This window comes from Fusarium graminearum, chromosome 2 (genome assembly GCF_000240135.3).
Source record: "Fusarium graminearum PH-1 chromosome 2, whole genome shotgun sequence".
In the NCBI taxonomy this organism is placed as follows: domain Eukaryota; kingdom Fungi; phylum Ascomycota; class Sordariomycetes; order Hypocreales; family Nectriaceae; genus Fusarium; species Fusarium graminearum.
The window spans coordinates 1,770,295-1,782,226 of NC_026475.1; the positions used below are offsets into that span (position 1 = coordinate 1,770,295).

The following is an 11,932-nucleotide window of genomic DNA, read 5'->3' on the forward strand; positions in this document are numbered from 1 at the left end:
ATGCAACGTGAAGCAACGTAAGGGGAGATGTGTCATTGTTGAGCTTTCCTTTCCTTTCTATTGTTTCCCCTTACGCGGACAGTTGGAACAAGCCACATACCGCTCTCGTTTTGCCACCAATCTCTGGTTCCAAGCCTAACAAGAAAAAAGCTGTCAAGTTTTACCCTGTGGCATCTGCCTTTCTTTGGTTAGCTACAGTACCTGCTGGAATCCATCTTAGCTGAAGGCATCCAACCAAAAAAAATTATCCTCCGGCCAGACCGCCCATCGCTCAGCTGCCGTCGATTCTGCTACAACTGTTGCGGTTTCTCCCTCAGCATTATCGGATATCCATACATTCAGAGAGTGGACCTGACCTAGTCTCGAGGCATCTCCGTTCCCCTGCAAAGGCAAAGAAAAGACCCAGTGAGTGACCCTATCCCTCTAAAACCAAGCCCATTATCCCACCCCCTTACCCCTGCACGCACCCGAAAGCCCAGCCGGCTGCCAGCCAGAAGTCCAGCCCGCTTGTGGCACTGGCACTGTAGACTCGCTGAAAGTGAACCCCTGTCCACCTCAACCTCAGCGAGCGACGCGGCGCTCAGCCTCTTACAAGAGACGCCCCTCCACCCCAAAACGTCACTTTAGCTTGGTTACTTACGAAGCCAGTTCAGTTTTAGTTCAGTCTAAGCTAGGGTCCCGTCCAACCTTTCGGTCCTCATCCACCTGGACCTCACATGAGCCATTCTGTCTCTTGATTGATATATCAAGCCTTGCGTCGCCTTCCTTCACCCCTGGCTGGTTTTCTTATTCCAGTCACATTCGCTCAAGATATTAATCACCTGCTTTTGCTTTTCATTTGCTTTCGCATCTAAAGGTTCAAAGGCCTACCAATCCTTTTTTTGGCCTTCCGTCTCCTTTCTGTACCTGAACCTTGCCTCACCCCACCCTCACTTACACGGCCCCCATTACCGTGTATATACTCTCTACCTCCTCCACCTCTCTACTCTCAACCTTCTCACACACATTCACAATGGCTTCCACATCATCACTACGATACCTCACCATGGAGGAGCTCAACAAGAACGCCTTGGAACAATTTGTCTACCAACCTGTGGGCCGCGATATGATCGCATACCTCGCCCAAGCTGCTCACAACGTCATCGCCTGCGATTCGACTTTGATGCCTCCCGCTCCCGCCGATGCTCGCCACAACATCCCAACTCCTCCCCGGAGTCCCGAGCCCCGAACCGTCCGATCCGAAGACGGAGCTCTTCCCACCCTTGAGGAGTTCATCACTCAGCTTGTCGTCTCCTCCAACGTCCAGGTCCCTACTCTCATGTCCACTCTTGTCTACCTTGGCCGCCTAAAGTCCAAGCTCCAGCCCATGGCCCGCGGTCTGCGATGCACCGCCCACCGCATCTTCCTCGCTGCTCTCATCCTCTCCGCCAAGTACCTTAACGACAGCTCACCCAAGAACAAGCACTGGGCCAACTACAGCCACATCACCACCGAGTGCTACAACTTTGGCTTCAGCCGCACAGAGGTTAACCTCATGGAGAAGCAGCTTCTCTTCCTCCTTGAGTGGGACCTCCGAATTACTGAGCAGGACCTTTACCGGGATCTCGACGACTTCCTTGAGCCTCTTCGCCACAAGATTGCCGAGCGACATGCTCGCAAGATTCGACACCGCGAGGAGAAGCGACGACAGAAGGAGCTCTATGCCGCTTCCGCCCGATACCCCAGCCCTGCTTCCTCCCGTGGCCACTCCCGCTCTCGAGGATCAACACCCGAGCACGCACGAAACCTCTCTGGACCTGTCACTCCTCCCGGTCTCAGCTACAGCAGTTCTTCTAGCTCTTACGCCTCATCTGTCTCTTCTGGCCGCGCCTACTCCCAGGCTACTACTCCTCTAGAGCCTTCCGAGCCCGAGCCTTACTACTACGAGTCACAACAGGGCAGCCTCTACGACTCACCCGTGCAGATCGTCCCCGATGTTGACTACCCCAAGGCACATATGGCCAGTGGACGCATGCTTCCTTACGAGATCACTGCCGACGAGTACCAACAGTACCAGCACTACCAAGATGCCTCGTCCAAGAAGCAGCAGCAGCGCTCAAGACGTGGCATGTGGGGTCGTCTTCTCGGTGGAGGTGTCGCTGTGCGATAAATATCTAAATCGGGCAGTGCGTGCACGCACTTGATATCTGATGCATAGTCTTGGAGTTTACACGGACCAATGTTTGGCATCAATTCACTTTGCACATTTTTCGCTCGGTAAAAAGAATTCGGCAAGGCGTCGGTCGGGGTTTTTTTTTTCTTTCTCTTTACATCTGCTTTTCTTGGAGAACCAGATTACACAATGGGCACGGTTAGATTGCCGCCCATCATTATTCCCTTTGTTCTTCTATCACTATTGTCGGATTTGCTTGGGCTTCAACGTCTTTCATCAGAAAAGACCGGCGTTCTTCGGGTTTTGCATGAAAGACAGGAGCCTCTCCGGGGTTAAGGGGGGCGTGTGCATTACAATTGCTGTTACGGGTAAGGTGGTTTATGGGATGGTTGGGTTGGATCACGCACTATCAATGTTGTTTGACGGCCTCTACAAAGTATCGGAAAGGATATAGGATGAAACGGCAAAGGAGTACACTGCCTCGATTGCAAAGGATCACTCGGAGTTTGTTTATTTAATTGGGGAATCATTTTTGAGTACAAAGCTTCTTTTCAGGCGGTGCATACAACAACAATAAGATCAGACCAGATAAGATACCTTTTTTATTTATTTTATTCTTACACTACTACTACACTTAGTACTATTCAAATACAAGTCGGGCGATATGCCGCGATCTACCTTACAGAATGCCTCTTACCTTTTTTTAGCGTTGTGAATGTATAACTATATTCTTACAATTAACAAGGTAAGAAGCCAGGATCACTCGAGTAGACCTTACTTGGTACATATAAAAATAAGCCTTATTCACTGCCTGACAATTGCAGGGTTGTTCCCAGGCCAATTACCAAATTTGGTATGCTGATTCGATACTACAGCCAGTCACGTCACGAAGGAATATCACCCGCAAACAACCTACCGAATCCTTCAGCATCGGTTTCCGTAGGGTCCGACCTCCGTTGGTGTAAGCAGAAAGAAGGGACAACATGAACCCCATGCAAATGTCGGATCAAAAAAGAAGAAAACAATGATGAAATAACACATACTAGTTAGCTATCTCTTTTCAAATGACTCAGAAAACCTGTTGGCAGGCCGGGGGTGTGATGAAAAACAGAATACAACGTAGACGGTTGCGTATGCGGGTGGCGGATTGGCGAATGCAAATACGGGGATTTGAGCTTGTTTTATGGAGGTTTATCGAAATAATGTTTACTTGATACGAGGTCTGTGAGCGCATCAACAGCGTCATGTTTCATTCTTGATTGAAACGTGTTTTTATTAAAACTCCATATTCTGCATTACTAGTCATGTCATGTCGGTATATATTTTTAGTTTTTTTCTGTGTGTATGTATGTACCCCGTTGAAATGCGTCATATCATGTATTTATTCTCATAGTCTGTATCAATTCAATTGAATCCTGTTATCCTACGGATACAGCGCGGGGGGAGAGATGGATTGATAGTGGCTGTAAAGTCATGTCATTGCGGATCCTTCGGAAAGACGAAGAGCGAGACAAGACCACGAGACGCGACCGTTATAAAACGAAATGGTGTGCATATTATCTCTAGTCCGACTCTGCAGCCTCTTTTTTCGTGCCGTCGGGGCCGAAGGCGAAGGCGCAATCATCGGAGGGGAAGTGTTTCTAGAAATGGCGTTTGCGAGAATCCCTCTATTGGTTATTTGACAGATCGACATAATGGCATATGCGCGTGAGATGCCCGAGGAGTAAGCCATGCATACGCAATAGTAACCGTGTATTATTGTGGTATTATCTAAACAGACCCTGAAATCATACTCCGGTTCGCAACACAATTTGGGGCTTAGCCAAGCCATTACTATCTAAACGTAGGCATAATGCGCCGCTCATTCTTTTTTACTCCTCGTCGACTTCAATACTGCGGTGCCGAAACCCGACAATAGGAACCCGACACCGTAGGCTCAGACTGCTCAATACCACACTGATACTTGACAGAGCCATCGCAAGAGCTGCCCATACGGGGTCCAGCTTGACATGTTCCCCGCCGGAAGTTACCATGGGATAGAAACACCCAGCCGCAACGGGCACGGCCAGCATATTGTACACAAGGGCCCAAGCAAAGTTGACCCGAATGCGACGAAACACGGCGCGGCTGAGATCCAAAAGTGTGACGACAGCTGTCAACTGCGATGTTGCGAGGACAAAGGCTGCGCTACTGATGGCCACGTCGCTTCCCGTTCCTATGGCGATGCCCACATCGGCAGTGGTGAGCGCGGGGGAGTCGTTGATTCCGTCGCCGACCATGGCGACAGTTGCGCGTTTGGACGTCGACCCGCTTGCGTGGAGGGAGGCTTGGAGCGATGAGATTTTGGCCGCCTTGTCCGAAGGGAGAACCTCTGCTAGGACATTAGACGAGGGAATGCCTACGCGCTGCGCCACCGCGCGGGCTGTCGTAATGTTGTCACCAGACAGCATCCAAACTTGAATACCTCGTAAGATCAAGGCTTTGATCACGGGAGCAGTTTCGCGGCGGATGGGATCTGAGATGGAAAGTGCCGCTGCCAGTGTCCAGGCTTCGGCCGTTGATTCCTTTGTGGCGACCAAAGCGACAGACTTGGCCTCGGATTTCCAGGTGTCAAGAAGTGAGCAGATGTGAGACGAAACAGTGACAGAAAAGTCTCGCATCAGTAGTTCGTTGCCAATGATTATGTCGGTTTGGCCATCGACACCTCTAAACGAGGCTTTCATGCCTCTTCCGACCAATTCCTCAATGTTAGTAATTTCCCCAGCCGGAGCATCACCGCAGAATGAAACAATCGCCTTGGCTATAGGATGGCTGCTGCTCTCCTCGACGGCCTTGAGCGCAGACAGAAGCGCCTGGCGCTCATCATCATTTGCAGATGGAGTGTCCGGAAAGATGACGGAATCGGTGACCTGCGGCTCCCCTCCCTCAGTGAGAGTACCCGTCTTATCAAACACAACGCAATCAATGTTGCTCGCCTTCTCAAACGCCTCACCACCACCCTTGGCAAGAATACCGTGCTTAGCAGCGATACCGCCTCCGACAAAGATGGCTGTGGGCGCTGCGAGGGCGAGACCACAAGGGCATGCAACAACAAAAACAGCAATAGCAAACTGGAGAGCAAACACAACCGAGCCACTAGAAGAGGTTGCATCGTGATCGGGGACACCTCCGGCAAAGCCAACCACCATCCAGATGATCCAGGTGAGAACAGCAATGAGAGTGATGACTGGCACGAAATATGTAGTCAATAGGTCCGCAATTTGCTCGATAGGTGCTCGTTTTGTCTGACCCTCTCGAACGACCTGAACGATTTGATCGAGCATTGATTTCCCAGAGGTACCTGTAACACGTATAATGACTGCTGCTCCTTTATTGATTGTTCCAGCAAAGACTGTATCTCCTTCTGTTTTCTTGATAGGGCGTGACTCGCCAGTGAGACTCGACTCATCAAAGTTGGTCTCTCCACTAACGACAATGCCGTCAGCAGCTGGAGACGCACCGTGAGGCACGCGAATAAGGTCTCCAGAGTCAAGTTGGTCGACAGGAACAGTACTAGTTATTTGGTTCCCAGAAGGCTCCTTTTCTAGAAGTAGGGCTGTTGTTGGCCGAAGCTTGCCTAGCATCTCAACCGCATCACCAGTCTTTGACTTGCTGTATGCCTCGATGAGCCTGCCTGCGAGTAGAAACAGTGTCAAGAAGACAACAGAGTCAAAGTACATTTCGGCTCCGGATCCATGATGATTGCGGCTGGATGCAGCCGTGGAAATCATCTGTGCCACTGAGGATATGTAGGCAATGCTGGTTCCCAACGAAACAAGCATATTCATGCTACCAAATCGGTAGAAACGTTGCATGACGGGCATGCGGCTTCCCGAACGCCACATTGTTCGAACTTCTTTGATTGCACGGATGTGAAACACATCAGCAGCAAAGAAGTAGACTGGAGTAGCGAGGATGAAAAGTGCAATGTCAAGGCGGCTCAGTCCAGAGACCCAAGGTTTCATGAGGTACATCTTTCCATGATCCGAATCGGGAAGTAAGCTCATGTACACTATTCCGAGAATGAAAGTAGGTACGGCGAAGATGAGCGTGATGATCTCGCGGTACAGCAGTGCTCTTTGATGTTTGGCTCTGATAGCTCGAGATCGCTCTTCAAGTGTTGGGGGGTGGTAGATGGATGCTTTGAGAGACTCATCAGCTGCTTCGATGGCGCGCAAAATCTGTCTGATGGTAAAAGTATAAGCATTAGGGGCATATCGAATTCTCAAAATGGGGTTTTGAACGGTTGGCTCTTGCAGAACTTGGAGTCGATCTGGGGCAAGACTCTTGAGTGTCGTGACGATTCGTGGTGGGCATCTCGAGCAGAAGATCCCGTCAACGCGGACCTCGACCTCACGCTCATTAACTGATGGCTTGGCTTCCTGCGGGTTGACAACCTGATCGATCGAAGCCTCGTATCCTAAATCTTCGATGGCATCTGCGATTTCTTGAGCCCGGTCTCCATCGGTGTATTCGATGGCCGCGCTGTTAGACACGAGGTTGACAGCTATCTTTGTGACCCAGGGATACTTTTCAATCTCCTGTGTGATTGTGTTGACACAAACAGCACAAGTCATGCCGCCAATAGAGAGTGTCACTCTAGACGACGGAGCAGGTGCTGTATCTATGACCACATTTTGCAAAGGATGAGGCGCAGAGTCGCGTCTCGCAGGAGTATCATATACACTAGTAGAAGTTCTCACCAGCTGTCGCTTATCATCTGATGGGAAAGACTGCTGCGTATGTCTCTCGAGCTTGCATGCCTCACAGTTTTCTAGATGAGCCTCACGAGCCTTCTCAAGAGCAAGCTGCGAAACTTGTGGGCGCCAAAACTGGAAAAATGAATCCAGCCAACCATCGGAGTGCTCTGCATCGCGGCTGCTCCCCCCATGGATTTGTGAGATGCGGTGAAGATCATTTGCAGAGTTTGCAGTGGTGTTGACGCCGCACACATCAAAGCCGGCGTCCTGAAGAACTGTTTGCATGCTGCCGACAGAGGCAAAGGAACTATCTTTGTGCTCGATTGCGACGACAGAAGTGACGAGATTAGGAGAAACCCATAGTACGCAGTCGCCGAATGTATCGTGTAATAGGGAACGGATCAGGGTAACGCAAGTTGGGCAATGGAGGTTGCCCAAAAGAAAGGAAGTCGTGACAACAGTTGATAGAGACGACATGTTTGTGGTGTTTGTCATTGTTGGAGGTTTGTGCAGTGTTGCGTTTGTGAAAGGTATTGAAGGCTTGTTTATATAATGAGTTCAGTGAATCACGTTGACGCAAGCACGGTAGTTTCGACTACCTGTAAATGCGCGTGGGCGTTTGGTATCGAAAAAAAGCGAAAAAGAATTATATTTAATTCGATTGAATAAGGATGAGAGTTCTGTTTGTCTCGAGAGGCTTCTATAGCCGGTATTTAATACCATGGGGTCGTGATCAGAATCCGCACAAATGTCGCAAATGATGACTTTATCGTCATGATGCTTTGTCACTAACTCAGTGCACGGTCGGTCAGTGATGCGTGTACTTAATAAACTTTGTCTGATTTAGTATTTCAAGACTGACCAGAAGAGTCTTTGGATGATACATGAAAGTGATGATAAAGATAAAAATCCCATACTCATGAAGTATCAAGTCCAATAAGTTCCTTCATTTTCTCAAAGTGGCAAGATAGTAGTAGTGACATTGACAGTCGCACCTGCTCTTTCCCTTCATCCCCACTCTCGGTGAGCACAAGGTGAGGAAGATTACCACCAGTCCGAATACGGCAAGGCGTGGGTGCGCGGTTCGTGCTGCCAATCGCTAACCGCTCTGCCGCTGTCGTCGTTGATTGTGCGTTGCGCTTCGACAAACGATGATCAAATTGATTAGTTGAATAGAATACAAAAGAAGATTGAAGATGAATATAAATTAAGAATTTGAATAAAATCTAGTTACCACATATGGTAAAGGAGCACTAGATCATCCGAGACAACATGACTCACTGCGACCAAGGTAAAGATGTGATGACTTGGGAGCATCTGTGTCTTCTATCCATCCAGCTGGCAATATTTATAGTAGAAAAGTTGGCCTCCGAGCTTTGGTGTATCAAACTAAATAACCAAAGAGTCTGGTCTAAACAGCATAAACTTAGTACTTACTAATATCGTCCCTTCTACTTACAGCAATTAACTCTCTTGAGGCCTAAAGGACATAACTCCTAAGAATATGAGCTGGAGCTCTCTAATCTGCATCTTAAAGTATGAATATACGAAAACCTCAAGGAGAAGAACAATGCAGGTTGCATAGTAGGTAGTCTGTATCGAAAACAGCGAGAGGCAAACTACCGGTATTTTAGCCAAGACTTTTTGGGTGAATCTATTAGCAACGCAGTTTACGAAAAAATGGCCCGACTCCTAAAACACCTCTCTTTATCAGTCGCACTTTAGCTTGTTAAAAAGGCGCATGGATCCATATCCATCTCTCTCCATCAGTCGATGGATCTCCGACATTTTCTTCCCCCTTCTTCTTTTCGTGCGTGGCCATAGCTTGATCTATATATGTCCTCGGATAGCTTGACGGACGGCAACGGAAACAGTATTGAATGCCGAGGCGCCCCATGTTCCGTATTTCTTATGGATACCAGTATCAGGGCTTGTCATAGGCAACGCAACGGCTGTTCTCCTTTCCATATAATGCTATCTAGGACATGTACATGGTTATGTCTGTATATTCACCAGAGGAAAGCAAGTAGCAACTGCCATCGTAACCAAATTGAATAATACAGCTGTAAGCGAGAAATGCCTGCAACTCCACGTGTCCAAGCTTTCATCGACTCCAGGAAATTGCGGAGAAGTTCATGACAATCAACATTTCATTACGTACAGTCTCACTTTGTCGTGTTGGAAGAAGCAAGAAGCGTCGATGGGCTGCGGGGGATTTAATCAACTGTGCAGAAACATCTTGGCCTTCGTCTGGGGGAGGGGCGAAAGGTCAAGGCCAGTGACGGCTATGACCGGGTTGTCAGCAACTTTGCTCACTCGTCAGATTACTCCATGTACAACCCCAATAAGCTTTCCAGCTCTCCAATTTCTTGACCAACCCTCCTATAGGAGCTTGTTCCATCGACCTTCCAAGACTTTTCCAAGACTTTTCCAAGACTTTTTGCACATGCCCTTTACGGAACGATCAGTCTCTCAATCTCACTGCCTGCCAAGCCAATGACGCCCGCAGGCGAATTGTACCGCTCATCTGGTCTTGTGCCTGTGATTTCAAGCATTTCCTCCCTTCTGCGATACCGATACCACCATCAGTACCTAGCGAATAGGCATAGAATCTCATTGAGATGAACTGGAGGCAAAAGACGGCGCCAGTGCACGAATGCATAATTTCCCCTCAATCGTTTGAAGCAACGACGAGTCAGTCAAGTAACCTTGTTTACCTACTTTATTCAGCGGATACAGGTGGATATTCAAACGTAATAACTCAATCTTCCGCGGGGTTGAAGAGTGGTTTTAAATCAAAAGAATATCAGTTGTACAGCTGCTCCGCACTTCGTGTCGGCATGCTTCACCGTGATGGCCGTTGAGCTTGGGGTCCGTGTTACTTGATGGATGCAGTATTATCCGGACGTTGGACCAAAGTTGGATAAGCCTCAATCAACATCCATGATCCGTCTGACCACGTTCAAATATGCCTCGCTCAGATGCATGAAACATTGCAGTAGGGAAATCCTTAGGACTGTACAGGTTGCAGGCTGATTGGGGTCCTTGGTACTCACAACCATAAGCCATCGACCGACAACCCCCATCTGTCAACATAAGGTGTGCTGTTTCCTTCCGAATTAAGTTCTGGAACCTTTTGGAGAGGCTACTCTAACAGAACAGGCCCTACTGCACTTCGCTGGCCACCTTTACAGTAGTTTATTTCGGGCGGAGCCTTGATCCGGTTACGCTGAATCGCCTTATGCGGTTATTGTTTGGATGATCATACCCGGTTATCTCCAGACGCTGCACGCGCATAGGCAGACATCATCCTTTGGGCAAATGTCATGCCTGCGAAGACGACGATTTGCTTGGGCGTTCTGACATCAAAACCACGAGATGGCTCCGAGACAATGGTCGACATGGGGTTCGATGGAACGTAGTAGTCATGCGCGTGAGTAATGATCTAAAACGCGGTCGGCCAAGAAGACGGGGTACAGGATATATCCACAAGATGGATTCCGGCATTCTCTCTACCGTTCAAGCTGTTACCTAACGAAAAGAATTAGCCGCCAGGTCAAATGGTGAGATCAATCCAAGTAATAGCTAATTTCCGATATTAAGAAGCAGAAACGACGCAGTACATAGGTACCGGGGTCCTAGTTTAGACTCAGAGCTCCACCCCCAGGGGGCTATAGGGGCAGGTAGGCGGGCTTTGCACGCATGTCAAGACCCCGACTTGATTCCTCCAACGTTGAGGCCCTCAGTACCACGAGCTTTGGAAATACAACTGAGACTGCGGTAAGCCTTTAATTACAGTACTGCAATATTGCCACGATGTGCCATTGGCAGTACGAGTAACACTATATATTTCTGTTAGTCAGCCCTTGTCCAAGGCGCCGCTAGTCGTGTATGTTACTGTACCAGTAGCTTCAAACGCCATCGCGTTTTTCATCATTTGGCAGAATTGATCTACCATAACCTAAGACGTCTATATCCACCGGTAACCAGTAAGATCTATTCTTCGGCGGCTTATCTCATGGAAAAGATAGAAAATGTGTGCATGGGGAACCGACCGAGTCTCCGCACTGCGTTATCAAGTCTTGGTATTTCGTAAAACATGCAACTCGTTTGCATGGACCAGAAGCTTGGCCAGATAACATAAACATTCGTCCCCGTCTGTGCAGTCCTAAGCATTCTCATATCTGGAGCATGGGGCTTGTTCCCTGTAATGTATGGTACTCTGTCGTGGGTGGCGCCTTGGCTTTGGGTGACTGTACAACATGTTATCGGCTTTGAGACTGCCTCAAGGTCTTGGCTTTCTTGGCTCTTCTCCTCCAACGACTCGCCTGCCTGCACTCCCTGCTGGCATCGTCGCCTCCTCGGGCAAATCCCAATCCTCAATCAACAGATGTTCTTGGGTCTTCTCCACATTGTCAGCCAACGAGCAATTCTGCATCGGTCTACCCGGGCACCCTAGGTTATCAATACCAAGGAGTTGATGCTTGTCCTCTTGGCACTGAAGAAAGAATTTCGTAACGCTCACCTTCTCTTCTCAGCCAGGCCAAGTCTCGAGTGCTTCCCTCCCGTGTGTTCAGCCTAGCTTGGCGATGGGGAGCACCATGAGCTATAAATGATGGGAAGCCCTCTTAGAATTTCGCTCAGGTTCCCATTATCCGTTCTTGCCTCCTCTTTCACTCATCAACCAGCTCTTTAGCAAACTTCTTGCCGTTCGTATTGAAACAAAGTCAAGCCAAGCTTGCTGCTGTTGCAATGGCTACCAAGGAAGCCAAGGGGATGCCTGAGGAGCATCCGGTTCAGGTGCCCACCAACTCGAGCAGTGACCTTCCTCGTGGTTCTATCGCAGAGCAGGAGGTCATCAAGAGGCCTTGGTGGCAGGGCTTCAAGGAGCCTGGCCATGCACTTCAGATCATCAGCGCAGCTGTTCTTGCCATCGCCATCGGCATAGTTGTCGCTACCCAGGTTGATGAGGTTCCCGAGACTGCCATCACACTCCTCGCTATTATTGGTAACCTCTGGTTGAGAGCCCTCAAGGCAGTCG

General features: G+C 49.0%; 3 protein-coding genes across 3 annotated transcripts; 1 reads left to right on the plus strand and 2 right to left on the minus strand.

Moving 5' to 3' along the window:
* The first annotated feature begins 799 nt into the window (after positions 1–799).
* Positions 800–2,834, plus strand: FGSG_08467 (uncharacterized protein). The gene has a single exon (XM_011321996.1). The coding sequence runs from the start codon at positions 1,013–1,015 to the stop codon at positions 2,147–2,149; it is 1,137 nt and encodes a 378-aa protein (XP_011320298.1). The 5' UTR covers positions 800–1,012; the 3' UTR covers positions 2,150–2,834.
* A 1,189-nt stretch (positions 2,835–4,023) lies between these two features.
* Positions 4,024–7,368, minus strand: FGSG_08466 (uncharacterized protein; the record flags this gene model as incomplete). The annotated part of the gene is made up of 1 exon (XM_011321997.1): positions 4,024–7,368. One exon carries the CDS (start codon positions 7,366–7,368, stop codon positions 4,024–4,026), a length of 3,345 nt encoding a protein of 1,114 aa, XP_011320299.1.
* Positions 7,369–9,825: 2,457 nt separating this feature from the next.
* FGSG_13359 (uncharacterized protein) lies at positions 9,826–10,294 on the minus strand (the record flags this gene model as incomplete). Its single annotated transcript, XM_011321998.1, has 2 exons — positions 9,826–10,017; positions 10,160–10,294. 2 exons carry the CDS (start codon positions 10,292–10,294, stop codon positions 9,826–9,828), a joined length of 327 nt encoding a protein of 108 aa, XP_011320300.1.
* Positions 10,295–11,932: the final 1,638 nt, after the last annotated feature.

Coding starts and splice junctions, on each gene's coding strand:
- FGSG_08467 (XM_011321996.1), top strand. CDS start 1,013: ATGGCTTCCACATCATCACTACGATACCTCACCATGGAGGAGCTCAAC.